General features: G+C 40.4%; 2 protein-coding genes and 1 long non-coding RNA gene across 53 annotated transcripts in view; 2 read left to right on the top strand and 1 right to left on the bottom strand.

The window, feature by feature from the left end:
* Positions 1-2,954: 2,954 nt before the first annotated feature.
* Positions 2,955-5,343, top strand: LOC116352917 (uncharacterized). Of its 2 annotated transcripts, none has more exons than XM_031825612.1 (3): positions 2,955-3,095; positions 3,492-3,556; positions 4,362-5,343. In XM_031825612.1, exons 1-3 carry the CDS (start codon positions 2,965-2,967, stop codon positions 4,787-4,789), a joined length of 624 nt encoding a protein of 207 aa, XP_031681472.1. In that variant the 5' UTR covers positions 2,955-2,964; the 3' UTR covers positions 4,790-5,343. The 2 variants fall into 2 exon arrangements, with proteins under 2 accessions (XP_031681472.1, XP_031681471.1); XM_031825611.1 differs by having other exon boundaries at positions 3,489-3,556.
* Positions 5,344-7,237: 1,894 nt separating this feature from the next.
* On the top strand, positions 7,238-9,144 carry LOC109891633 (uncharacterized). Its single transcript, XR_004210100.1, has 3 exons — positions 7,238-7,470; positions 7,700-7,936; positions 8,754-9,144. It is a non-coding gene; the product is annotated as an uncharacterized LOC109891633 (long non-coding RNA).
* Positions 9,145-21,543: 12,399 nt separating this feature from the next.
* LOC109891632 (proline-rich protein 36) overlaps positions 21,544-25,419 on the bottom strand; it is a 95,330-nt gene continuing 91,454 nt past the window's right edge. For all 50 annotated transcript variants that reach the window (XM_031825561.1, XM_031825585.1, XM_031825598.1 and 47 more), the window contains 7 exons: positions 25,161-25,253; positions 24,815-24,859; positions 24,553-24,669; positions 24,225-24,311; positions 23,705-23,728; positions 23,480-23,586; positions 21,544-23,049 (listed from right to left, as the gene is read on the bottom strand). In XM_031825561.1, the coding sequence (XP_031681421.1) occupies positions 23,488-23,586; positions 23,705-23,728; positions 24,225-24,311; positions 24,553-24,669; positions 24,815-24,859; positions 25,161-25,253 (465 nt within the window). In that variant the 3' untranslated portion in view covers positions 21,544-23,049; positions 23,480-23,487. The remainder of the gene's footprint in view (positions 23,050-23,479; positions 23,587-23,704; positions 23,729-24,224; positions 24,312-24,552; positions 24,670-24,814; positions 24,860-25,160; positions 25,254-25,419) is intronic.

Genomic DNA, 25,419 nt, shown 5'->3' with positions numbered 1-25,419 from the left:
AATGGTTGGGATTCGCCCTTGTCTCACAAACACTGTTCTAGTTCAGCCCCGTCAATCGCACATGCTAATGGTTGGGATTGGTGGATGCAAAAGAAATGGACAAATATAATGTAAAAACAGGAGTCTGTAGCTCAAACACACAATATTTAAGAGGGGTTAGAAGCACTAAATCACACCAGCGTGACCGTGAGACTCAAAAAAGCTTTCCCACAATATTCTGAAAACGTTGCTTTAAGGTTGTGAACACAGATGTGAACTACTATATTTTCTATCAAACAGCAATATTGGTCATTAATTTTAATATCACTTTATTGTAAGAACAGTGACCTAAAAAGCTGCTTCATTACATCGTACGGTAAAGTTCATGCTCTGATGAAATGGTCAAGCCTTAGTACTTTATTGACAGAGTCAATTCATTTAGATTTTCTCAGATATCTTTATCTGTTTTAGCAATGACAGAAGTACTCATTAAGCATCGTTGTTGGTTGGCTGTGTATTGCTTTAACATGAACTGGAGTTAAGGTAGCTGGATCTGCAGCTGTGCTCCAGTACTCAGTGCTGCTGCAGCTGGTCTAGGTCACACACCTGGGCAGAGCGGTTCGGGTTAGGAGAGGTGATCCACACTTGGCAATTGTGCAAAAATGAGGTCTTGATTTTAAATGTGTTGGTATAAAACAATACAATATAGTGCTAAAATAATGTTGACAAGTACTATTCATACGGACTCTAAATACTTTTGACCTTGATGGAAATTTCTATGCCGGTGGTTCTAGAAGTCCAGAGGTTGGTTGAGACATAAAGTCATTGTTGATATTATGAAATTGTTCACTTTCTGTTGGTCCATGAGTTTTACCTTAGTCAGAATAGATATACAGTGCCTTGCGAAAGTATTCGGCCCCCTTGAACTTTGCGACCTTTTGCCACATTTCAGGCTTCAAACATAAAGATATAAAACTGTATTTTTTTGTGAAGAATCAACAACAAGTGGGACACAATCATGAAGTGGAACGACATTTATTGGATATTTCAAACTTTTTTAACAAATCAAAAACTGAAAAATTATTCAGCCCCCTTAAGTTAATAGTTTGTAGCGCCACCTTTTGCTGCGATTACAGCTGTAAGTCGCTTGGGGTATGTCTCTATCAGTTTTGCACATCGAGAGACTGAAATTTTTTCCCATTCCTCCTTGCAAAACAGCTCGAGCTCAGTGAGGTTGGATGGAGAGCATTTGTGAACAGCAGTTTTCAGTTCTTTCCACAGATTCTCGATTGGATTCAGGTCTGGACTTTGACTTGGCCATTCTAACACCTGGATATGTTTATTTTTGAACCATTCCATTGTAGATTTTGCTTTATGTTTTGGATCATTGTCTTGTTGGAAGACAAATCTCCGTCCCAGTCTCAGGTCTTTTGCAGACTCCATCAGGTTTTCTTCCAGAATGGTCCTGTATTTGGCTCCATCCATCTTCCCATCAATTTTAACCATCTTCCCTGTCCCTGCTGAAGAAAAGCAGGCCCAAACCATGATGCTGCCACCACCATGTTTGACAGTGGGGATGGTGTGTTCAGGGTGATGAGCTGTGTTGCTTTTACGCCAAACATAATGTTTTGCATTGTTGCCAAAAAGTTCTATTTTGGTTTCATCTGACCAGAGCACCTTCTTCCACATGTTTGGTGTGTCTCCCAGGTGGCTTGTGGCAAACTTTAAACAACACTTTTTATGGATATCTTTAAGAAATGGCTTTCTTCTTGCCACTCTTCCATAAAGGCCAGATTTGTGCAATATACGACTGATTGTTGTCCTATGGACAGAGTCTCCCACCTCAGCTGTAGATCTCTGCAGTTCATCCAGAGTGATCATGGGCCTCTTGGCTGCATCTCTGATCAGTCTTCTCCTTGTATGAGCTGAAAGTTTAGAGGGACGGCCAGGTCTTGGTAGATTTGCAGTGGTCTGATACTCCTTCCATTTCAATATTATCGCTTGCACAGTGCTCCTTGGGATGTTTAAAGCTTGGGAAATATTTTTGTATCCAAATCCGGCTTTAAACTTCTTCACAACAGTATCTCGGACCTGCCTGGTGTGTTCCTTGTTCTTCATGATGCTCTCTGCGCTTTTAACGGACCTCTGAGACTATCACAGTGCAGATGCATTTATACGGAGACTTGATTACACACAGGTGGATTGTATTTATCATCATTAGTCATTTAGGTCAACATTGGATCATTCAGAGATCCTCACTGAACTTCTGGAGAGAGTTTGCTGCACTGAAAGTAAAGGGGCTGAATAATTTTGCACGCCCAATTTTTCAGTTTTTGATATGTTAAAAAAGTTTGAAATATCCAATAAATGTCGTTCCACTTCATGATTGTGTCCCACTTGTTTTTGATTCTTCACAAAAAAATACAGTTTTATATCTTTATGTTTGAAGCCTGAAATGTGGCAAAAGGTCGCAAAGTTCAAGGGGGCCGAATACTTTCGCAAGGCACTGTATATTTGTGTAGCATCCAGTATATTGCAAAGCAATAGCACTAGGCTATATCCCTGATGAGGGCTATCGCTGGTAGAGTAAGTTTCTCAAAACAAAGTGAAATGTAAAGAAAAAAGTGTCTGAACATTTCTACAGCATGCCTTTTACGTCAACAGTAGAGATTTGGTTAAAGAGGAATAGAGGAATATAGAACAATAGTTAGACATACCGCAATACAGGTTGAGTTAGGAGTATAAAGTTACCGTATACAAGTGACAAATACAGACAACTTTCAAACAATCAACAAGAGAATATAAAGATTATTTCTTATTTGGGGAAAAATTACATATACATTAAATATCATCTCTACATTACAAGTGTGTGTGTGTGGCTCACTCTCTAATAGGCCTGGTGTGTGGCTGTGTGTTGTCACATAGGGGTGTTGCCCAGACAACACTTGGCCATGTTACTTCAGTTCCTCCCCTGTTCTCTGGCAGATGCTTGAAAGGAAAAGAAAGCACTTTTGCCGACCCTCAGCTAACACTCGAGACATACACCACAAGTCCACAACCACTCAAGATGACCCCATTGGGACTGGTATGGACAATGGTGTGTTTGATGACAACAGGTAGGACCGCAATATTCTGTCTACCCACTGTCATCAAGTTCTTCTCTGTTGAGTCCTCAGGAACAGCGTTAGACCCACCTTGACAACTAGTGCAAGTCAGAATGTTAAATGTGTGTGTTATTTATTTGCTTAATGGAGTGTTGAAGAGGCCCCTGTGTTTTCTTTAAGTTTCTTTATATAAAGTTCTTTAAAATATTTAAGTGTTATGTTTTAGTCTGCGATGATTAAATAACAGTAAATAAACAGTATGCTGGAGCCCAAATGCACAGACCCTCAATATTGTCTTCAGGACATGACGGAAATTCAAAGACGACCAAGAGCTATTCTTAAATCCAACGAGAGCTCTGCAGTTAAGATATTTATACATATTTCTGCGATTCATTACATATGGAGAAGCCAAGTGAAACAGTTCAGCTGTCACGAACGTCATCAGGGAAATGACCGGACCAAGGTGCAGCGTGGTGAGCGTTCATTTCTTTTTTATTTTGAATGTAGCCAACGAGAACCAACGAACATGCCACTTACCAGTGCTATGCAGGTCACTAACAAAGACAACTACCCACACCTAACGTGGCAAAACAGGCTGCCTAAGTATGATTCCCAATCAGAGACAACCATAGACAGTGGTCCCTGATTGAGAACCATACCAGGCCAAAACATAGAAATAGAAAACATAGAAATAAAGATACTAGAATGCACACCCTAGTCACACCCTGGCAAAACCAAAACAGAGAATAAAAGCCTCTCTATGGCCAGGGCGTGACATCAGCAGTGTCTCGCACAATGTTTGCTTCATAATGTCACCTTTATAGATAAGTCTCTCCACTAACCTTTCATTTGTGTTTCTTCATGGTTCCAAGGCGCTGTCATTTAACATTTCCACTATTGCAAAACTAGTTGTTTGATGATAGTGTTGGTTTGTGCCTGTTCAGGTTATTTGCTTCACAACACTGGTGAAAGCATATTTATTTAATTACATTATAAGCAGATAATGTTTCAATCTTTTACGGATCTTTGTCAGGTGAAAATATTGTAGGACAGCGTATGTGTTACGGACATCCATCATGTCTTATTATTTTGATCTCTGTCCAGCATACACTTTTATTTTTATTTAATTTCACCAGGTAGGCTAGTTGAGAACAAGTTCTCACACAAATGGCAATAGGACCTCACTCCATCAGTATTGTTTATATACTGTATGTCTCCTTTGATGTGGTGGCAGTTTGTTTAGCCGAACTAAACCTCCATTCACTTCTCCTATCCCAGTGTCCCGCCAGACACTTTCAGAGTCCGACTTTGTCCACTTCCCCCAGATAAACGACACAGAGGTCCTCACCTGTGAGTGTTCCAGCCGCTCCTGCCAGACGGTCTTCTGGTTCCGCACTCTCCACAACAACCTTGACATCCAGTTCCTTCTCAGCCTCAACAATGCTGGCCGGACCAGCCATGAACCCAGTGTGGACGAACACCGATTCAAGGCCAGTAAGCGGGATGGGGGAAGCAAGATTACTTTCACACTGCGCCTCATTAACATAAGTTCAGAGGACGCAGGGCTGTACACCTGTATGCTCCAGAACCAGAAAGAGAACGAGCTGTGGAGGCCAGGAGTTCTTCTCAGACCTGGAGGTGAGAGTAACCCATTCCCCTGCATGGCACTGACGCTTCCCATTCTTCTTATGGCTGATTACAGATGAGAAGATGAGATGAATCCAGAATTCCTACATTTCTGACCTAGAACTAGTTACACAACAATGGAATGCACTCTCTTACACTATACTACTTTATTATTATTATTTTAATGGCCCGAGAACAGACCAATTTCTTGATTTTCAATATTCTCCCGAAACAGTTTAATTCAGATTTCGCTTTGTATCTCTTCACAGAATTGGGTTGGAATTCATTTAATTTCTAGTGAAGTCAGGACATCAGTGGGCAATTCAGCCTTGTTATCGAAAATAAAAAGCAATTAGAAGTTAATATTCCTCTGTGCCAGTTGAGTTAACGTCTAAGTTTCTTCATCTGTCCAAATCTCTCTCCATGATCTTTTGTGCATTTTGTCTCTCTCACAGTGTTTCTTATATCCATCACATTGTGTATTTTTGTGACCCACCAGAAACTCGGCCAACATTACTCCCCATCACAAAGCCTCTGCCCCAAGGCATCTGTCACGTTCTGACCTTAGTTCCTTTGTTTTGTCTTTTGTTTTAGTATGGTCAGGGCGTGAGTTGGGTGGGTTGTCTATGTTAGTTTGTCTATGATTTTCTATTTCTGTGTTTGGCCTGGTATGGTTCTCAATCAGAGGCAGCTGTCAATCATTGTCCCTGATTGAGAACCATATTTAGGTTGCCTGTTTTCCATTGTGTTTTGTGGGTGGTTGTTTTCAGTCTTTGTGTGTTTGCACCAGACAGAACTGTTTCGGTTGTTTCTTTGTTGTTCAGTGTTCAGTTTTGATTATTATTAAAAATCATGAGCACTTACCACGATGCACCTTGGTCCTCACCTTCTTCCACTGACGACAGCCGTTACAGAACCACCCACCAAGCAGCGTGGTAACGGGCAGCAGCAGCGGCCGGAATCGCAGGACTCCTGGACATGGGAGGAGATTCTGGACCGCAAGGGACCATGGGCACAGGCTGGAGAATATCGTCGCCCCAAGGCTGAGCTGGAGGCAGCGAAAGTTGAGAGGTGGTGGTATGAGGCAGCACGGCGGCGCGTGCTGAAAAATGTATTGGGGGGGCACACGGGGAGTTTGGCGAAGTCAGGTAGGAGACCTGCGCCAACTCCCCGTGCTTACCGTGGAGAGAGAGGGACTGGGCAGGCGGCACCGTGTTATGCCGTGAGGTGCACGGTGTCCCCGGTGCGTGTGCATAGCCCGGTGCGGTACATTGCAGCGCCTCGTATTGGCCGGGCTAGAGTGGGCATCGAGCCAGGTGCCATGAAGCCGGCTCAGCGCATCTGGTCTCCAGTGCGTCTCCTCGGGGCGGTGTACATGGCAGAGTTGCTGCCGGAGTCTCCCGTCTGCCCTGAGCTGCCGGAGTCTCCCGTCTGCCCTGAGCTGCCGGGGTCTCCCGTCTGCCCTGAGCTGCCGGGGTCTCCCGTCTGCCCTGAGCTGCCGGGGTCTCCCGTCTGCCCTGAGCTGCCGGCGTCTCCCGTCTGCCCTGAGCTGCCGGGGTCTCCCGTCTGCCCTGAGCTGCCGGGGTCTCCCGTCTGCCCTGAGCTGCCGGCGTCTCCCGTCTGCCCTGAGCTGCCGGCGTCTTCCGTCTGCCCTGAGCTGCCGGCGTCTCCCGTCTGCCCTGAGCTGCCGGCGTCTCCCGTCTGCCCTGAGCTGCCGGCGTCTCCCGTCTGCCCTGAGCTGCCGGCGTCTCCCGTCTGCCCTGAGCTGCCGGCGTCTCCCGTCTGCCCTGAGCTGCCGGCGTCTCCCGTCTGCCCTGAGCTGCCGGCGTCTCCCGTCTGCCCTGAGCTGCCGGCGTCTCCCGTCTGCCCTGAGCTGCCGGCGTCTCCCGTCTGCCCTGAGCTGCCGGCGTCTCCCGTCTGCCCTGAGCTGCCGGCGTCTCCCGTCTGCCCTGAGCTGCCGGCGTCTCCCGTCTGCCCTGAGCTGCCGGCGTCTCCCGTCTGCCCTGAGCTGCCGGAGTCTGCCCTGAGCTGCCGGAGTCTGCCCTGAGCTGCCCTGAGCTGCCGGGGTCACCCAGTCCTCCCTGAGCTGCCGGGGTCACCCAGTCCGTCCTGAGCTGCCGGGGTCTCCCAGTCCGTCCGTGTCCGTGGCTGGGGTCCCCGGTCCGAGGTCGGCGGCGAGGGTCGCCGCTCTAAAGAGGCCACGGAGGCGGGCTAAGAGGCGGACAAGGACTATGGTGGGGTCCACGTCCCGCGCCAGAGCCGCCATCGTGGACAGACACCCACCCAGACCCTCCCCTATGGGTTCAGGTTTTGCGGCCGGAGTCCGCACCTTTGCGGGGGGGTACTGTCACGTTCTAACCTTAGTTCCTTTGTTTTGTCTTTTGTTTTAGTATGGTCAGGGTGTGAGTTGGGTGGGTTGTATATGTTAGTTTGTCTATGATTTTCTAATTCTGTGTTTTGGCCCGGTATGGTTCTCAATCAAAGGCAGCTGTCAGTTGTTGTCCCTGATTGAGAACCATATTTAGGTTGCCTGTTTTCCATTGTGTTTTGTGGGTGGTTGTTTTCAGTCTTTGTGTTTGCACCAGACAGAACTGTTTTGGTTGTTTCTTTGTTGTTCAGTTTTGATTATTATTAAAAATCATAAGCACTTACCATGCTGCACCTTGGTCCTCACCTTCTTCCACCGACGACAGCCATTACAGCATCCCAAACAGCATCCCAAACGGCCGCTGCACCAAAAGCAACTATCAGTCCCCAAAAGGTAAGATTCATAAGTTTAACAAGTCTGTCCAATAAGTTGTTTTATTGTAACAGGTTGAATGTTTTAAGCTAAATCCACAAATATTATCCCATTAATTAGTGGTCTCACTCTCTCTTTTGGAGAACCAGGGCTATGTTTGTAACCCCAATGTTATGTAACTAGTTACGTTGACACGATATACGTCCCAGCAGTTTAAACATTATTTAACAGGTTTTCTGTTGTGTTTCAGGCTGTGGCTCCAAGGTTCTCTGGCCGTTGGTTGGAGTGCTGCTGGACCTGGCTGTGGCTCCAAGGTTCTCTGGCCATTGGTTGGAGTGCTGCTGGACCTGGCTGTGGCTCCAAGGTTCTCTGGCCATTGGTTGGAGTGCTGCTGGACCTGGCTGTGGCTCCAAGGTTCTCTGGCCATTGGTTGGAGTGCTGCTGGCCCTGGCTGTGGCTTTGATCTCCACACTGTACTACTTCAGCCGTGAGTCTCTTCTCTCCTTCCTTACCTGCCGATAAAGTAATACAGAATAACCAACAAGGAATGAGCTCCAGTGCTGTTTGTAATTAGCATAGTCAATTATCAAAGATGCTGGTCATACAGGGCCAAATACATACTTGAGATGCGGCTGCTTAACTTGGACTTTTGTATAAAATGTGCATTGTTGTCAAAGGAATATTTTTGTGAAAATTTGAGTTACAAGTGTGGATAACAAATTAGGAACCCAGGCTCAGAGGCCTTAACAGACACAAACAACATTTCACATGTTTGACAAAGCAAAGGCAATAAAGTACACTTGGGCGTAAACAACAATATCCAAATGTATGCATTCTGTATGGGATATCGATATACATGGAGGCAGTAATGTATTCTTGTTTAGTACAGTTTTTGTATGTAGCACATAAAAAAGAAAATATATTAGTTACTCTGCTGTTCTGAATTCATTTTTTGCATGTGCTACCGGACTACCCAAAAAGTGTCGACATCAGTATGCCAAATAAGTTCTTGTGTAAACTTCACAAATCTGACATCTTTCACTTCTCCTCTCCCCTTTTCTCACAACACAATAAAATCTATCTTCCTGCTGCTGTATCAATCTCGGGGACTTACTCTTTTTCTCAGAAGTAGATCTGAGCCTGTATTCATAAAGTGTCTCAGAATAGGATCCGTTTGGCCTTTTAGGTCACAATGAATACGATTACATGTGATTGATCACTTTCTCTATATTTGACAGTGTCTTTGTCCCTGTATCCATCTCTGTGTATTTGACTTTCTTTGACTGTTTGTATCTGCCTCACAGGAAAGGACCATTGGAGTAATTCAGAGCGCCCAGACTGCAGACTCAGAGACAGTGCTGTATTTACTGTATGTGTCCTTACAGGGATCTCCTTCCACATTATGAATCTGAAGACTGTTTTATTAGCATCTTACTTTTCTATTCTTTGTTCATTACAACGAAGAAACAGCCTGAAGTTCCAACTGTCTAAAAGAGAACATTTAGGATTCTGTTCACAATGTTAATGTCTCTGGCTATGGATTTGTAATTAAGGGAATGTATCATATATAAAACCTTTATACTGAGCAGGTATTACTCTCATGTGTGCTAGTACTGCACCAATGCTATGCATTCTGCTGCAGTAGCCTAATGTTATAATTATTGGATGTGTGCAACATGTATTGATAAATAAAAGCTGTAAAAAGCACATTTAATTACTTCATGTCTACGTACTGTCATCTTATCACAGGGACCAGAGAAAAGTGTGTGTGTGTCTACAGCATAGCGTGTGTGGTATTTCCTTGTTTAGCTGTTGAGTTGGAGACTTAATCTCACTGTGTGTGTTTAAACACAAACATAATCAAGCCTGCTCTCCACTATTTCACTTCACATTGCGGAGAGCAGGGACATTCTGTAACACTGTATATAAAAAGTATTTATTGATGTTAACCACAATAATAGTCTACATGATAAACACGCAAAGATAACGACTGTATAAAACAGCATGCACACCTTTATCATTTGAATGGGGTGATAAAAACATCTTTGTTGGTTCTTCGGTTCTCGAAGAGTGAACAAGACAATTTCCTATGTGACAGAGGGAGAGCGCGCGCTGCGCACATTGAGATGCTATTGCTATCTCTATCTCGTTCTTTAAACTTTGAGTCCATCTTGACGCTGAAACAAAACAAGCGCAGCGCGACCACGCCACAGGCAGAGCGAGAGAGAGAGGAAAATAAAGTGAAAAGGCATGTGTACATTTGTCAGACATTACAAAACCCTCAACTTGATTTCAACTCCTGTCATTGCATTGAATGTCTGTCACATTATTTTTTTTGTGTCCTAACAAAATAAATTGACAAAGTTGACTGCAGTCGTTGATGGTGGAATTGGGCATCAGAAAAGTGTACTTGTGTCACGTTCGCTGGAATAATTACCGGACCAAGCTGCAGCGCGATATGGTTTCCACATATCGCACAAAATGATGTGCGTTCCACAAACGCACAAAACAAAGAACGAAACAAACAACAAACCGTAACTAAGAGTTGTACCATACACTAACTCAAAACAATATCCCATAAAACACAGGTGGGAAAAAAATGCTCCTTAAATATGATCCCCAATTAGAGACAACGATAGACAGCTGCCTCTAATTGGGAATCATACCAAACACCAACATAGAAAAACTAAACTAGAACCCCACATAGAAAATAACTAGAAAACCCCCCAGTCACGCCCTTGACCTACTCTACCATAGAAAATAAGGGCTCTATATGGTCAGGACGTGACAACATGTAATTATTGTTCATAGTTAGACTTTATTTTACAGTGGTTATTACCTAATCACTTTGTAATAATTACAATTTGGTTTCTTTGGGATTAATTGAAAAAATCATCTTTTTATCAACATGTTCTGGTTTAGAGCACACGTTCACAACATTCCTAAGACATTGCATCTATCTGGAATGGTAAGTGGTTATCCTGAAGAGAGATGTGCTGAACATTTCATAGAATCTGAAGATATTCTAAGAATACTAATAAATTTACAAGAAATATGAATGCTTGTTGCCGGAGCATAATACAACTTGACATTGAAAACTAGAACTGAAAAGTAATCCTGTCATTTAATCCATGATTTCTGTTTGAGCATAGTACAAATAATGTATATCACTCATAAATATACACTTGAACAAACAATGTAATATCTATCAATATAATATTAGGATTACATGAAACACAACAGCGCTCCTAAAATGTTTCTCTTTTATTTGCTTTGAAAGATATTTGAAATGAGAATGAAACAATGATATTGTGATCAGAACAATAGTAGTATATTTAGTTAAACACATATATAATATATAGTTAATCCTGTGTACAAAATGTAATGTAACTATGGTTGAATATATTATTTTTTGTATTTCTGCTATTCTCATCATTTGTAGTATTTGTAATCTCATGACTGTATTTATTTATATTTCTGCTATTCTCATCATTTGTAGTATTTGTAATCTCATGACTGTATTTATTTGTATTTCTGCTATTCTCATCATTTGTAGTATTTGTAATCCCATGACTGTATTTATTTATATTTCTGCTATTCTCATCATTTGTAGTATTTGTAATCCCATGACTGTATTTATTTGTATTTCTGCTATTCTCATCATTTGTAGTATTTGTAATCCCATGACTGTATTTATTTGTATTTCTGCTATTCTCATCATTTGTAGTATTTGTAATCCCATGACTGTATTTATTTGTATTTCTGCTATTCTCATCATTTGTAGTATTTGTAATCTCATGACTGTATTTATTTATATTTCCTTCTGACAATATAATTGTTAACTTGGGCTCATCCATTTCTGTTACTATTGTTACACCAAAAAGCAATCAACAGCAGTGGCAAGAACCTCTTTTATTTACATTCATTATTTTATTTTCCACAAACTTAAAATCCATACAAATAGCTTTTGGAAGATAAAAAATGATTAAAAGCCAATCATAGTACTGTACACAAAAGTCCCCTATATCAAACATTTGGTTAAATACTTTACCAAACTTTTTAAAAAATCATTTAGCAGACACTCTAATACAAAGTGACTTACAGGAGCAAGTTGCTTAAGGACACATCGACAGATTTTTCACGTAGTCGGCTCAGGGATTCAAACCAGTGGCATTTCGGTTAATGGCCCAACACTATTTTATTTTAGGGGGTGGATCAGCTTTAATATGCAGATAGATTGTTGCTTCCATCAATGTAATTGTCTGCATCATTTCCAATCCCCCATATATTTTTGGGGGTAAATATATATATATAAATATTCATACATATACACATAAATACATACATATACACTCTTTTTGGGGGGGAATATACCTATTCCCAGCAAACCCTACCACCTCTCCCCAATTGGAGTAAACTAATAAACAATAACACGTAGGCTTCTACCTTCAGCTCATACATATTATACACACTTTACAGACATTAATCCATTTTACAATAGTTATATTTTGTTTGTTTTTAGTCCTTCCTCTATTTCTGATGTCCATCCAGTTTGATTTCTATTTTTAACTGTGCTATTTCACCAAATTTCTGAACCTAAAAACATTTTACGGTCCCCGTATGCTTTACACTGGTTATATTGTTGTTGTTAGTCCCACCCTTCAGCTCCATTCAACCCGTCCCATCTATCTCAACACCATCCATTTTGGACTTTTATTTGCTATATATTTTTCAACTGTGCTGGGATGCTTCACAAAAGTACTGAACCTTTCTATTCTCATAGCTACTACAGATTGTAAATTAAAGAAACATTTTTGCTAAAATAATGATTATATTATTGATCGATTGATCCCAGTATTGTTATCTGCAGCTTTAGTTCTAGGTAAATGTTGCAATTCATCAGCCATTCCTGGACCTGTGACAAAAAACGAGCTACATATGGACAATACCGAAATAAATGATCTAATGACTGCGTCCTCGCAGCAGAATCTGCAGAGCTGGGAAGAGTGTATCCTCCATATAAATAACATTCTATTTGTTGCAAGAATTTTGTATAATCATTTACATTTAAAAATTAGAAGTTTTGAATCCGGCGTCGTTTTGCGTGTGAATTCATAAACCATGGTCCGTGGAGTCGGTTCATAGAAAAACTCTTCCCAACTATTTTGCCATTTATATGGCACATCTGTAAATGTTTTGGTCCTTAAATTAAATTGGTATATATTTTTATTCATCACAATTTTCTTTAACCATTTTTAGTATTTAATGCAGGGCCGACAGACAAGTTGCTTTTCCCCCCTTCCACTTGCATATTCCATTTTTGTGGTAATGCTGCAATTAGTTGGTTGTAATTTTGGGTAGAGCAGACATTTCCATAGGTCGCATGTGTGACATAACTCCACCAGTCCAACTTATGATATCATTTACAAAAATTATACCTTTTTAAACATTTGAGCAATTAGCATATTTGAGTCTTTTCAGGTTGATTAAACTGAAATTGCAACCAACTTTCTAAGGCTTGTTTAAAAAAAACAACGATATATTGTTTTCAAATAACCAAATGTTAAGGCCCAACACTCTTAACCACTAGGCTACTTGCTATGATTGGTTAAGTATTGTAAGAAACATTGAAATATAGTTCACCTTGCACAAGCAATTCATTAAACAATGCTAGATGGAACGTGTGTGTGTGTGTGTGTGTTCTGTGTCTGTCTGTCTGTGTTGATTATCTAGCTCTAATGATGACAGACAAGGCAAGCTATATCACAGTTAGTCAGCCATTGCTACTTAATGTATGCTTATTTTTGTATATTTTTTTATTTCACCTTTATTTAACCAGGTAGGCTAGTTGAGAACAAGTTCACCCAACTGTAGCTTCTGTCTCTTTCCTTCCCACAATGCATAGAGCCCCTATAAGGGCAGGGGAAATGATCCTTATACTGCTGCTGTTCCATCTCAAATGAGAGGAGACTTCTTCTAACTACATTTGAATGGCAAGTTACTCACACACTCTGTCTAATGTAGTGCTAAATGTTTGAGGAACTCTCTCTCACAGGCATCCCCCGGTCATCCCTCCAGACACAAACAACACACGCACGCACACACACACACACTGTTTGGGGTCGGAGAGCCCTCGTTGTGAGTGAGACAGGGAAGCCCAGGTAGGGGTAGAGAGAAAGCACTATGGACGGTTAGGTGAGTCAACACAGATACAAAGGAATAGAAACTGTCTGACTGGTTCTTCCTAGATACCCACCTTCTAACTACATGACCCACCAACACATTGCACAATCCCCCTGTGGTTATGAGTTATTGTGTCACTTATAGTCCTACAGTATTAGGCAATGACATTCAACATGACATTCAGATCTTTTGTTACTTTAGGCTACATTAAAGCAAGTAAAAGTGCTCTTTCCTTTTCCAATGTCAAGGAAGAGCATGAGGTGACACTAGACATTATTGCAACATGAACAAGGTGATAGGAGCACTTAATTACATCTCTCAAATGGAAACTCAAATGGAACAGTTGTTATGCCCACAGCCACCCCAGCTAGCAAATTTGGTTCCTTGGAAGTTGTGGGAACATATGTTCTTGGTTTCACATTGGTTGAGGGAACAAAGCCTCAGTGGTGTAAAAAATACCCACTTGTCATACTTGAGTAAAAGTAAAGATACCTTCATAGAAAATGACTTAAAGTGAAAGTCACCTAGTAAAACACTACTTGAGTAAAAGTCTGAAAGTATTTGGATTTAAATATACTTAAGTATCATAAATAAATGTAAATGTAATAAATGTAATTGCTAAAATGTATCAATTGTAAAAGTATAAATCATTTTAAATTCCTTATATTAAGCAAACCAGACGGAACATTTTCTTGTTTTTTTAAATTTACGGATAGCTAGGGGAACACTCCAACACTCAGACGTAATTTGCAAATGAAGCATTTGTTTAGTGAGTCCACCAGATCATAGGCAGTAGGGATGACCAGGGATGTTCTCTTGATAAGTGAGTGAATTGGACCATTTTCCTGTCCTGCTACGCATTCAAAATGTAACGAGTACTTTTTGGGTGTCAGAGAAGTACCGGTAAAACGGAGCGTTTTTTAAAAGTCCTGAGAAATTACAATTTCGCCTGTTCTGGGAATGTTCTGGGAATGTTTATTTTTAGGTTGCAGGTAGGTTCTGAGACCGTTTTACTCTGGTTCCTTGAAAGTTTTCCTGTGAGGTTTTATGCTCTGAGAACAGAAATTATATGTTATTTTGAGGTTTTTCAATAACTTCCTTAAAACTTTCACTGAATGTTTCAATAAGTATTTTAATAACACTGCTAGCTTATTTGGGGTAAAAAAATAAAAAAAATAAAAACATTTTTACTCCAAGCACAGACAGGACACAGAAATTCACTTCCTTAGGCATTAATCATATAAACGCATCTTTAAAAAAAAATTGTGACAAGGCATCAGTGAGATTGGAACTTGTAATTTTCGGTTAGTCCACTGCACTACCAGGATGGAGCTGGCATGCCATTTTTTTTACGCTTGCGAAGCTGATCATTTTAGTCTATTTTAACAGAGCCCAGTTCAAAGGGAACAAGCACTCATGAAGATCAGGTATGGCAAATTAGTGGGCGCGGCCAACACACTGAACAAGATAGAGGATAGAGAGAGTTTTGTAGAGGGAATTTTTTAAATAACATTCTTAGAATGTCCTCTGAACATTACTAAAGTTTTCTTGTGTTTTTTATGAAAAGTTTTCATAACGTTCTCTGAACAATTTGAGAACATGACTTTAAATAGAACCATCACAAAACCTGTAGAAAACCTGTAAAAAAGTTGAAGTACTGAAATTCCCACGGAAGAATGTTGTTTCTTAACATTCTCTGAATTATTTGAGAAAAGTCCCAATGTCAAACCAGTTGTATAACATTCCTAGAACAATACCAAACATTTAAATGAAATGTAACCACGTTTGAACCTTTAGGAAAATGTTTTGTTCAAGTAATGAAATACCAAGAAATTGTATTTTTGTTGTCAAGTTCTTAAATGTGCTGAAAATGTTCCAACGCAACTATCCTGCACGGAAAGGTTGTATGCAAAATAACTTTAGGACAACCACGCTCTCACCAATCTCTAAGAAACATGGTTTTCAGAATGTTATGTGCTAGTGTAATGTCCTTGCTTACATTTGGAGATGTTGGCCAAACTGCTAATATAATGCGGCCGACAAATTCGACTATGCCAACAAATTGGCAAAAGACAGGTCATTATAACTATAGCCTGTAGGCCAGTAAGACTGACGTAATATCTATGTTGATAGGCATCTAGTCGCATGCGTATAAGGTGGTCAATGTGTCTACAATGAGTCTAGGCTACAATTTAGTTGTTTAAAAAAAAATGTAAATGCCTCAAAACAAAATATTGGTTTCTGCAGGCGAGTTTCCTTGTTATTTTGACTCGCTTCCTCGTCGAAACCTAGGTCCCCACTGAGTCATTAACAAGAAGTGCAGCCATTTTCATTTTCTCGATTTGAATCATAAATGGAAGTAGACTGTTGGCTATTTTCGCAAAATTAGATTAGACTATTTCTTACATTTAGGGGGCAATATAACAAAACATGTATTCACATCATTCAATATCTCCTCGTTATTTTTTAGCCTTTATAGTTTTTGATTGAAATGTTATCAAAAGGAATATTTATTATATTTTATTTGCACAAGAGAGGAACCCTAAATGATCTTATGAGCAGAGCCTCACCCTTTAAAACAAACTCAAACATGTATTTGCATGTTGTCTCAAATCATGTCATAAAATTCTATCTATTATTTCTTGACCATCTGCTCAACAAAATTCTTGAGAATTGTTAGAAATTGGATATGTAGACGGGCGAGTCGGTCAAGGATCGATTCAGACAAGGTGGTAAATTGTATGACAAGCTACAGTTTATTCAGAGTGAAGATATCTAGAACAGCGTAATTACGGCTCTCCCGCTGGTTCGTACGGAAGCGCAGACGAAGAAGAGACCGTTACAATCAGTACACCACTATTATATAGAAAAGAAAGTAGGTTGATTCTGGAAGATCGGATCTTTGGATTGGTTCAGCTGGGGTGTAGTCTGTAGTCTTCCGCCATTGGCTCAGTTGTCTGTCCGTCATCGTAGAATCCTCTTCGGGCATTCAACGTTCAGCTACAACGGAGATCATGTGTGTGTGCGCTGGTTTTGGCCATTAGTGTAATGCGGGAGCTATCCTGTAGGGGACCCCACAGGCTCAACTCTGAGTGGTAGCCCCCCCTTAACAATAGTTTGGTCACCTACATAAGAATTAGCATTTCTCTACAGAATCCTCGACTAATACAAAGCCTACTCACAATTTGTGATAAGGAATATGGTGCTGCTGTTTTTTCTATTGTAAAAAAAAAACATGAAATAGATTTGTTTCAAACCAGCCATACCTGTCTCTTTTTCAAACACCCAGGTTCAAGTCAATATTTAAACCTTTATTGGGAACAACTATGGCTGTGTGAAACGATTCCAGGGATATTTCTAATCTGCTATAGCCTATCTATTAAACTTTGACATAACATTACTGACATAGGCTGTAGATTAGTGAATCACAGCCTACGTACAGCCTACGTTTGGCATGATATAGGCGTAGGCTACTACATCATGAATACATTATGCTGCAAAAATAATAGTAATAAAACAAATAAATAAAATATACTATTTATTTAGTGTATTTTTGTGTATTTTTTTGGGGAAAAAAATGTATTTCCAAGTATCCAATAGCCTTAATAATTACAGGCCTATTGATCATATTCGGTTATTCTTGCAATATGATGTTTCTCAACAGGTCAGCACAGAGTCACGTCCTCAAAAGTGTCTGTAATGATCTGTTGCTCTTGGATTAAATCCCCCCTTTGAAATGTAGACTGTATTCGTATTTACCGTCATCACCTAGTTTATGTCGCCACATTGTGCTGTGTGAGTGCTCAGAGCGCGTACGGTTTGCACGCAAAACCAGTCGGTCGCGAAGCGCAGCGCGGATTGGTGGGCTCTGCTCGAGCAGACTTGCAGACCACCTTGGGATACACAAGCTCTGTGCAAGACTCCTGCAATGACTTCTTTTACCAGTGATGAAAGAAGACTTTGGGCGGGTTTAGGGTCGTGTTGAGCTCCTCATCACACCTGTTTCTACATCCCAAGAAGAAGAGCTTGAACGTGTTGCTGTGCAAAAATACATGAAAATGGTCCAAAAGTGGATGCAGACACTTGTTTTACTGTTCTTTTGTCAAGATAAATCAGACTTTTTCATATTACTATCCTGTAGTACGTTCATTCCCTTCAGATTATCTTTTTTAAGTAATCGATTTGATGTTGCCAGAATACTTGAACTCTCACAGGCCTAGTTCATACAGTGTCATTATATAGGCTTGCCATACAGCATTTTATATTCTATTTTAATTTCAATTTGAATGGTAATTTATTTGTTGTCCAAATTCATTCAGTGTTGTAGTTTTGTCTGGAGTGTATTTTTAAAGTAAAAGTTATTGTTTAGGCTATAGCCTGGTAAACCATCATAAAATATATCACGTTCAGCAATTGCACTTTTAATTAATGACACAGGGAAGCAACACATATAGGCACAGACACATGTATACACACGATAACATACACATGTACAGGTAGATTTGGTACTGTATATATGTGGTAGCGGTGGAGTAGGGGCCTGAGAGCACACAGTCTGTGAATGTATTGTAATGTTTTTAAAATTGTATAACTGCCTTAATTTGGCTGGACCCCAGGAAGAGTGGCAGCAGCTAATGGGGATCCATAATATACAGTGGGGCAAAAAAGTATTTAGTCAGCCACCAATTGTGCATCTTCTCCCACTTAAAAAGATGAGAGAGGCCTGTAATTTTCATCATAGGTACACTTCAACTATGACAGACAAAATTAGGGAAAAAAATCCCAAAAATCACATTGTAGGATTTTTAATGAATTTATTTGCAAATTATGGTGGAAAATAAGTATTTGGTCACCTACAAACAAGCAAGATTTCTGGCTCTCACAGACCTGTAACTTCTTCTTTAAGAGGCTCCTCTGTCCTCCACTCGTTACCTGTATTAATGACACCTGTTTGAACTTGTTATCAGTATAAAAGACACCTGTCCACAACCTCAAACAGTCACACTCCAAACTCCACTATGGCCAAGACCAAAGAGCTGTCAAAGGACACCAGAAACAAAATTGTAGACCTGCACCAGGCTGGGAAGACTGAATCTGCAATAGGTAAGCAGCTTGGTTTGAGGAAATCAACTGTGGGAGCAATTATTAGGAAATGGAAGACATAAAAGACCACTGATAATCTCCCTCGATCTGGGGCTCCACGCAAGATCTCACCCTGTGGGGTCAAAATGATCACAAGAACGGTGAGCAAAAATCCCAGAACCACACGGGGGGACCTAGTGAATGACCTGCAGAGAGCTGGGACCAAAGTAACAAAGCCTACCATCAGTAACACACTACGCCGCCAGGGACTCAAATCCTGCAGTGCCAGACGTGTCCCCCTGCTTAAGCCAGTACATGTCCAGGCCCGTCTGAAGTTTGCTGGAGAGCATTTGGATGATCCAGAAGAAGATTGGGAGAATGTCATATGGTCAGATCAAACCAAAATATAACTTTTGGGTAAAAACTCAACTTGTCGTGTTTGGAGGACAAAGAATGCTGAGTTGCATCCAAAGAACACCATACCTACTGTGAAGCATGGGGGTGGAAACATCATGCTTTGGGGCTGTTTTTCTGCAAAGGGACCAGGAGGACTGATCCGTGTAAAGGAAAGAATGAATGGGGCCATGTATAGTGAGATTTTGAGTGAAAACCTCCTTCCATCAGCAAGGGCATTGAAGATGAAACGTGGCTGGGTCTTTCAGCATGACAATGCTCCCAAACACACCGCCCGGGCAACGATGGAGTGGCTTCGTAAGAAGCATTTCAAGGTCCTGGAGTGGCCTAGCCAGTCTCCAGATCTCAACCCCATAGAAAATATTTGGAGGGAGTTGAAAGTCTGTGTTGCCCAGCAACAGCCCCAAAACATCACTGCTCTAGAGGAGATCTGCATGGAGGAATGGGCCAAAATACCAGCAACAGTGTGTGAAAACCTTGTGAAGACTTACAGAAAACGTTTGACCTCTGTCATTGCCAACAAAGGGTATATAACAAAGTATTGAGATAAACTTTTGTTATTGACCAAATACTTATTTTCCACCATAATTTGCTAATAAATTCATTAAAAATCCTACAATGTGATTTTCATTTTTGTCATAGTTCAAGAGTACCTATCATGAACATTACAGGCCTCTCTCTTTTTAAGTGGGAGAACTTGTACAATTGGTGGCTGACTAAATACTTTTTTGCCCCACTGTATGCAAATATAAAGTAATAAGACATCTTCAATAAGAAATAAAGTATTTAGTAATTTATTGAATCTCTAATTTGTACTTTCTTCCCTTCAAAAAAACAAAACACAAACGATATCAGAAACTCTCCAACGGAATTATCTAACAGAGAAAAGGGATGGTGACCATGCACCTTGCTTGGCCAGGTGAGTAGGATAGCTAGGCTACATTACATAAATCAACTGTATCAGAATAATACAGTTCTAAACATCAATGTTTTTTTTAATCAGAGGTTCTTTATAGCCTATTAACAGTCTGAAAGTTATCCATGCTAACACATTCACTTTTTAGCCCCAATGACAACAACAACCACGACGACTACACCAATGACCACAACCATAGAGCTAACCAACTACAACTGCCAAGTCGTGCAAAGGTAGAATATTTGACATCGTCAACATCACAATTATTCTTATCATTATATAAATGCCCTCATATCTTTGATAGGGTTGATTTGGATAATCAAAGTTAAATTTTCCATTATTGAATGGGGTTGAACATTGTAAATAATTTATCCCAAATGTCTTCCGTGATTGACTTGTGTTTTTGCAGTGGGAAAGGTGGAACCTAGTGCTCCTGTGATTTGATTGTTTGGGCCCCATTTGGCTGCTGGCTGTGGCCAGCTGATGCTTGGCATTGGGCATGGTGATCTTAGGCTTGTGTGGGGCTGCTCGGCCATGGAAACCCATTTTTGGAAGCTCCCCACAAACATTTATTGTGCTGACGTTGCTTCCAGAGGCCATTTGGAACTTGGTAGTGAGTTTTGCAGAAATGTTGCAACGCTCACAGAAGTGTTGCAGAAATGTGACAAGCTTACTTTTTGGAAAGGTGGCAACCGATGACAGTGCCACGGTGAAAGTCACTGAGCTCTTAACGCCATTCTACTGCCAATGTTGGTCAAATGAGATTGCATGGCTATACACCTGTCATCAACGGGTGTGGCTGAAATAGCCAAATCCACTAATTTGAAGGGGTGTTCACATACCTTTGTATATATAGTGTATTAACATTTTCATATACATTTCCATATTTACATTTTAAATGAATTATAAAAAATATTAAATCAATATTTTTATTTGTTCATTTAAAACGTTACAATTATTTTCATTTAGAACGAAGCAACGCCCACATTACAAAAGACAGGACATTTTCCTTCTTTAATATGTCAAACATGAGTCCTGTTATGATGTATGCAGCCTAGAAAATTAGTAGTTGAAAAAAGAGAAGGTCCACACTTTTGAGTTTTCTCCCCTAAAAGTCCAACTGAGTTTGTGGTTAGAAAGACAAGTTTCTCTTATTTTTCTCTTGTATTCAGGCCGAGAATGGCAACAACATCCTATAGCCAACAACAGACTTTTATAATCCTGGTTAGTGTTTATTATAAAGTAATTACCTTGTAACATTTTCTAACTCAAATTGTTGGAATTCTTCCCGATACTCATATTCACTTTCTTCCTAGACATCTATGTATGTTTGGTAGAAATGTGCCATATAAAGCAATATTTTGGAATATTTGAATTATTGAACCATAGTGTACGTAATTGTGTGTGTTCTTGTTACTGTAGGACCATGTTAGAGTGAACCTCTATCTCTGTTACTCTCTATTAGTAACCTCTTACACATCTGAATGAAAAGACAGAAATGGTGAAACCACATCGATTTTTATTATGTTTTATTTACGACACTCAAATTCTACTCCTCAAGTGCCCGAAGGCCGTTGCACAAACAAAAGACAAAAAAAGAAGACTTGAGTCGAGGTTGAACACACGTTCCAAAACTCAAGGTGGAAGGAGCTTTGTAAAATAAAATTAAAAACACCTGCGCTGCTTTGTACAAGCGAAAGATGGTCCTAATATTACATGTGAAAATATTTCTAAAATAGTATAACTTTCTTCCCTTTAACTGCAACACAGATATACAGTAAGTTCCCTATACCGAAAGACCCTCTTACACAAATGTATTATAATACTATCATGTCTTGTTATAGGCATTCATTTATTTATTGGCAATGTAAATTTTAGGTTACCCCATGTTAGCTACAAAAAGTATTTTTCTGTTTTCGATTGTTGAGGGTGGCACAAGGAGTTACTCCAGACACATGAATGCTGAATACACACAATACAATTATTATTTGTATTTATTTAATTAGAATTCCCATTTCCAAAATATCTCTCAAGTTTTAAGTTTGAGACCTGCACCTAAATATGTAGAATTCTGTGATACCATCTTGGGGAAATAATCCACAAAGCGTTGGACTTTTTGACTAGAAGTGATAGCCCTTTAGACTGTGTAAATGACAGTGTCCTCATATCTAGAGCAAGTCTTTACAGTGTACAAACAAAGACAGTTTACAGACATAGTGACTTCCTAAGTTAACTTCTGTGTCCACTTTCTGAAACCAGTAAATGCTTTTATAAGGCAAAGTTCACACATATATAAACCCTTCTTAATATATATTGCTTTACAGAAAGTAAATATATAGAATTGCTCACAGATGCATCCATATCAAGCAGATCATTTCCTGTAAATCCTTTTATACGTTTCAATATTGAGCAGACTATGCTGTACACTAGTGTATTAATGGTGGGTGTCCACTTAAGAGAAAACTCAACTCTTCTGTGTACATCAATATTGGACAGACATCCCAATCCTACATAACCCCTATATACTGTTCCTAAACACATGACACTCACTATTACCTCCAACGCTGTAGCAATGTTGCAGCAACATCACTACAACGTTGGGGCAATGCAGACAGTTAGCTAGGATGGACAGTCAGTCTTGAAAGGCAAAGCGCAGATTTAATTTTCCTTACAGGATTGGACAGGTTCTCTGTTCAATCCTGGGAAATAAGTCAGGACAAACTCCCTCCCTCGCTCTCGTTCCCTCTCTTTATTTTGCTCTCCTTGTCTCAAATGAAAGAAACCAAAACCTAGTACAATCTTCTGTCATGTGCGAAACCAAGCAGGAAAGGCGTTGCACACTGTGGTGTGTGTGTGTGTGTACATGCGCATGTGTGTAAGTGTGTGGTCATGTTTAAAAAAAAATCCAGTATATGTTCTCCACCATTTAGAAAAATAGAATCATTCACAGCAGCTCCCTCGAGTGGCGCCACCGTGTGGCAGGGGACACGTAGTGCGCTAGAAACCTGCAATATATCAGAAACGTACATCAGTCAATGTCACAGGAGAAGAATCAAAAAACCTGTCATAATAAGTATGCCAGGCCAGTAGATTCAGACTAAAAAGTATGTATGCTAGTACTTTAGGGAATAAGAGACATGCAAGCATGCATTACAGTCACATTGTCTCCCAAGTGGCGCAGCGGGTCTAAGGCACTGCATCTCCGCTAGATGCGTCACTAGACAACCTGGTTCGAATACAGACTGTATCACAACCGCCCGTGATTGGGAGTCCCATAGGGCGGCGCACAATTGACCCAGCGTCGTCTGAGTTTGGCCGGTGTAGGCCGTCATTGTAAATAAGAATGTGTTCTTAACTGACTTGCCTAGTTAAATACAGGTTAAAAAATAAATAAAAACTGTTTCAATAAAGATGGTTGAGTCTTGTAGTCCTTACATAGATGTCTAGCTCTTGCCATCCTTATTTGTGGATGCTGACACTACGTCTGAACTCAGCTGTCCAGACAGATGGTCTATGGATGACGGATCCTCCTTCCTTTGTTTCTGAGGCAAAAGTTCAAGTCAATTAGAGGACATTGATATCAAATCACATGAATATGGGCATGTATCTCAAATTATTATTAGGATCTAATTTAATTCATGTTTTCTATAGTATCCTTACCTTTGACTTTGACCTTGACTTGCTCTGCAACAAACAAAGTTGAGACCTTGGTCAGAGTGGATTTAACTTCAGGGGGCACCATGGTCATATGTGATATGGGAGACTTGTAAGAAGTCTGATTAACACTAGAGGGTGCTGTAAGACAATCAACAACGACTGTCTCTATAACCAAATAATCAATGGTTAGACTAGGTTTCAATTAAATCGAGGGTTATAAGCGATGTATTTTAAATGCAATGTCTGATTGAGCTGACATAAGCAGCTTTTGCCGTGAATGCAATCTCCGCGACCGCAGGAACATTGCCTTTTAAAGCTGAATTGCCTATAACCCGCAATTGGATTAAATCTCGGCCTTCGTTTGCTTTTCCTAAACTAGAAGTCTGCATTAGAAAAATGTGTGAATGTTTTGAGACATAACTAATATGAAAGCCACGGAGACATACAACTACAATAGTAAAATGTTACTATTTTGACATAATTATTCTAATGAGACCATGTTGCTGCTAGATACCCTCCTCACCTTTGGCTTGTCTCCCTTGGATTTGAACTCGGGGGTGTCTGGGAGCAGGGTGCCTGCCAGGTCATCCAGGACAGGGGCAGACATGGGCTGGACAGAGAAACACAAACAGCCAGTCAATTCATTAACCTGCCAACCAACAGAACATCTCAGGGCCTGTATTCAAAAAGCATCTCAGCGTAGGAGTACTGATTTAGGATTAGGTCTCACCCCTGTCTATATAATCTTATTCATTATGATCTAAAAGGCTAAACTGATCCCAAATCAGCCTTCCTACTCTGAGACTCACTTTAGTGGTCTGTTAGGTTGTTAATGTGCAGTAGGTAAGTACCTCCAGTCGGGGCTGTCTCTGCTCTGTTGTCACAGCTACTGAGGCTGCAGCTGGACCAGTTGAGGAAGACAAGTCTCTAGACAAGAGGTCAAGGGCCTCGCTGTCATCCATCGACGGCTGTAAAGAGAGAGGAAGACGGTCACTTATGTACTGTACATCTGGTTTACATGACTTAAACATGACCTTTAGGAGTTGCAACACTGTATGACATTGAATATGACGGATCTGTGCGATTATAGATACAATTGGACAGAAACCTCACCTGCTTGGGTCTAACATCAGCCTGGACTTTGGCCTCTGCATTTGCCTTTGAAAATAAAAGAAACATAACCTTATACAGCCTTGTTTACAGCCTATATCCACCTCACATAACTTATTGGCACAGGGTAAACTGTTTTTTATTATTTAGTCCAAAAGTGATCTGAATGGTACAGTATTATTTATGGTTTATTGCAAAATGTTCTGGGTGCGTAGTGGAGTGTAAATACACAAAGGTTGTTTACCCATTTATTTACACACCTATTAGCATTTATGTTAACATTAGCACATTAGATTAGTATGTTCAGGATTCTCCATTTTATTTCCTACTACAACTATGGACATGTTACCTTTCGGTCTTTCTCTGTGGGCCGGTACTCAGCTGGAAGGCTGTCATCCCTCTCCCCCACTTTGGTAAGCTTCTCCTCTACAACCTTTTTCTCCTAGGATGAGCAGAGAGCAGACTGATGTCAAATAGCCAATATGAGCTAATGCTATCTGTTACAGGTTTAGTTGCATTGCGGTAAAGATTCTATTTTGACCAAGGAATAATCTCGAAAATGCAGATTATTTAGCCTTTGTGCAACAAAACTGCCTAAGGCAATTTTC

Source organism: Oncorhynchus kisutch, linkage group LG5, assembly GCF_002021735.2.
Source record: "Oncorhynchus kisutch isolate 150728-3 linkage group LG5, Okis_V2, whole genome shotgun sequence".
Lineage (NCBI taxonomy): Eukaryota > Metazoa > Chordata > Actinopteri > Salmoniformes > Salmonidae > Oncorhynchus > Oncorhynchus kisutch.
The sequence above is the reverse complement of the archived record's forward strand: the minus strand, read 5'-3'. Positions and strand labels throughout refer to the sequence as shown.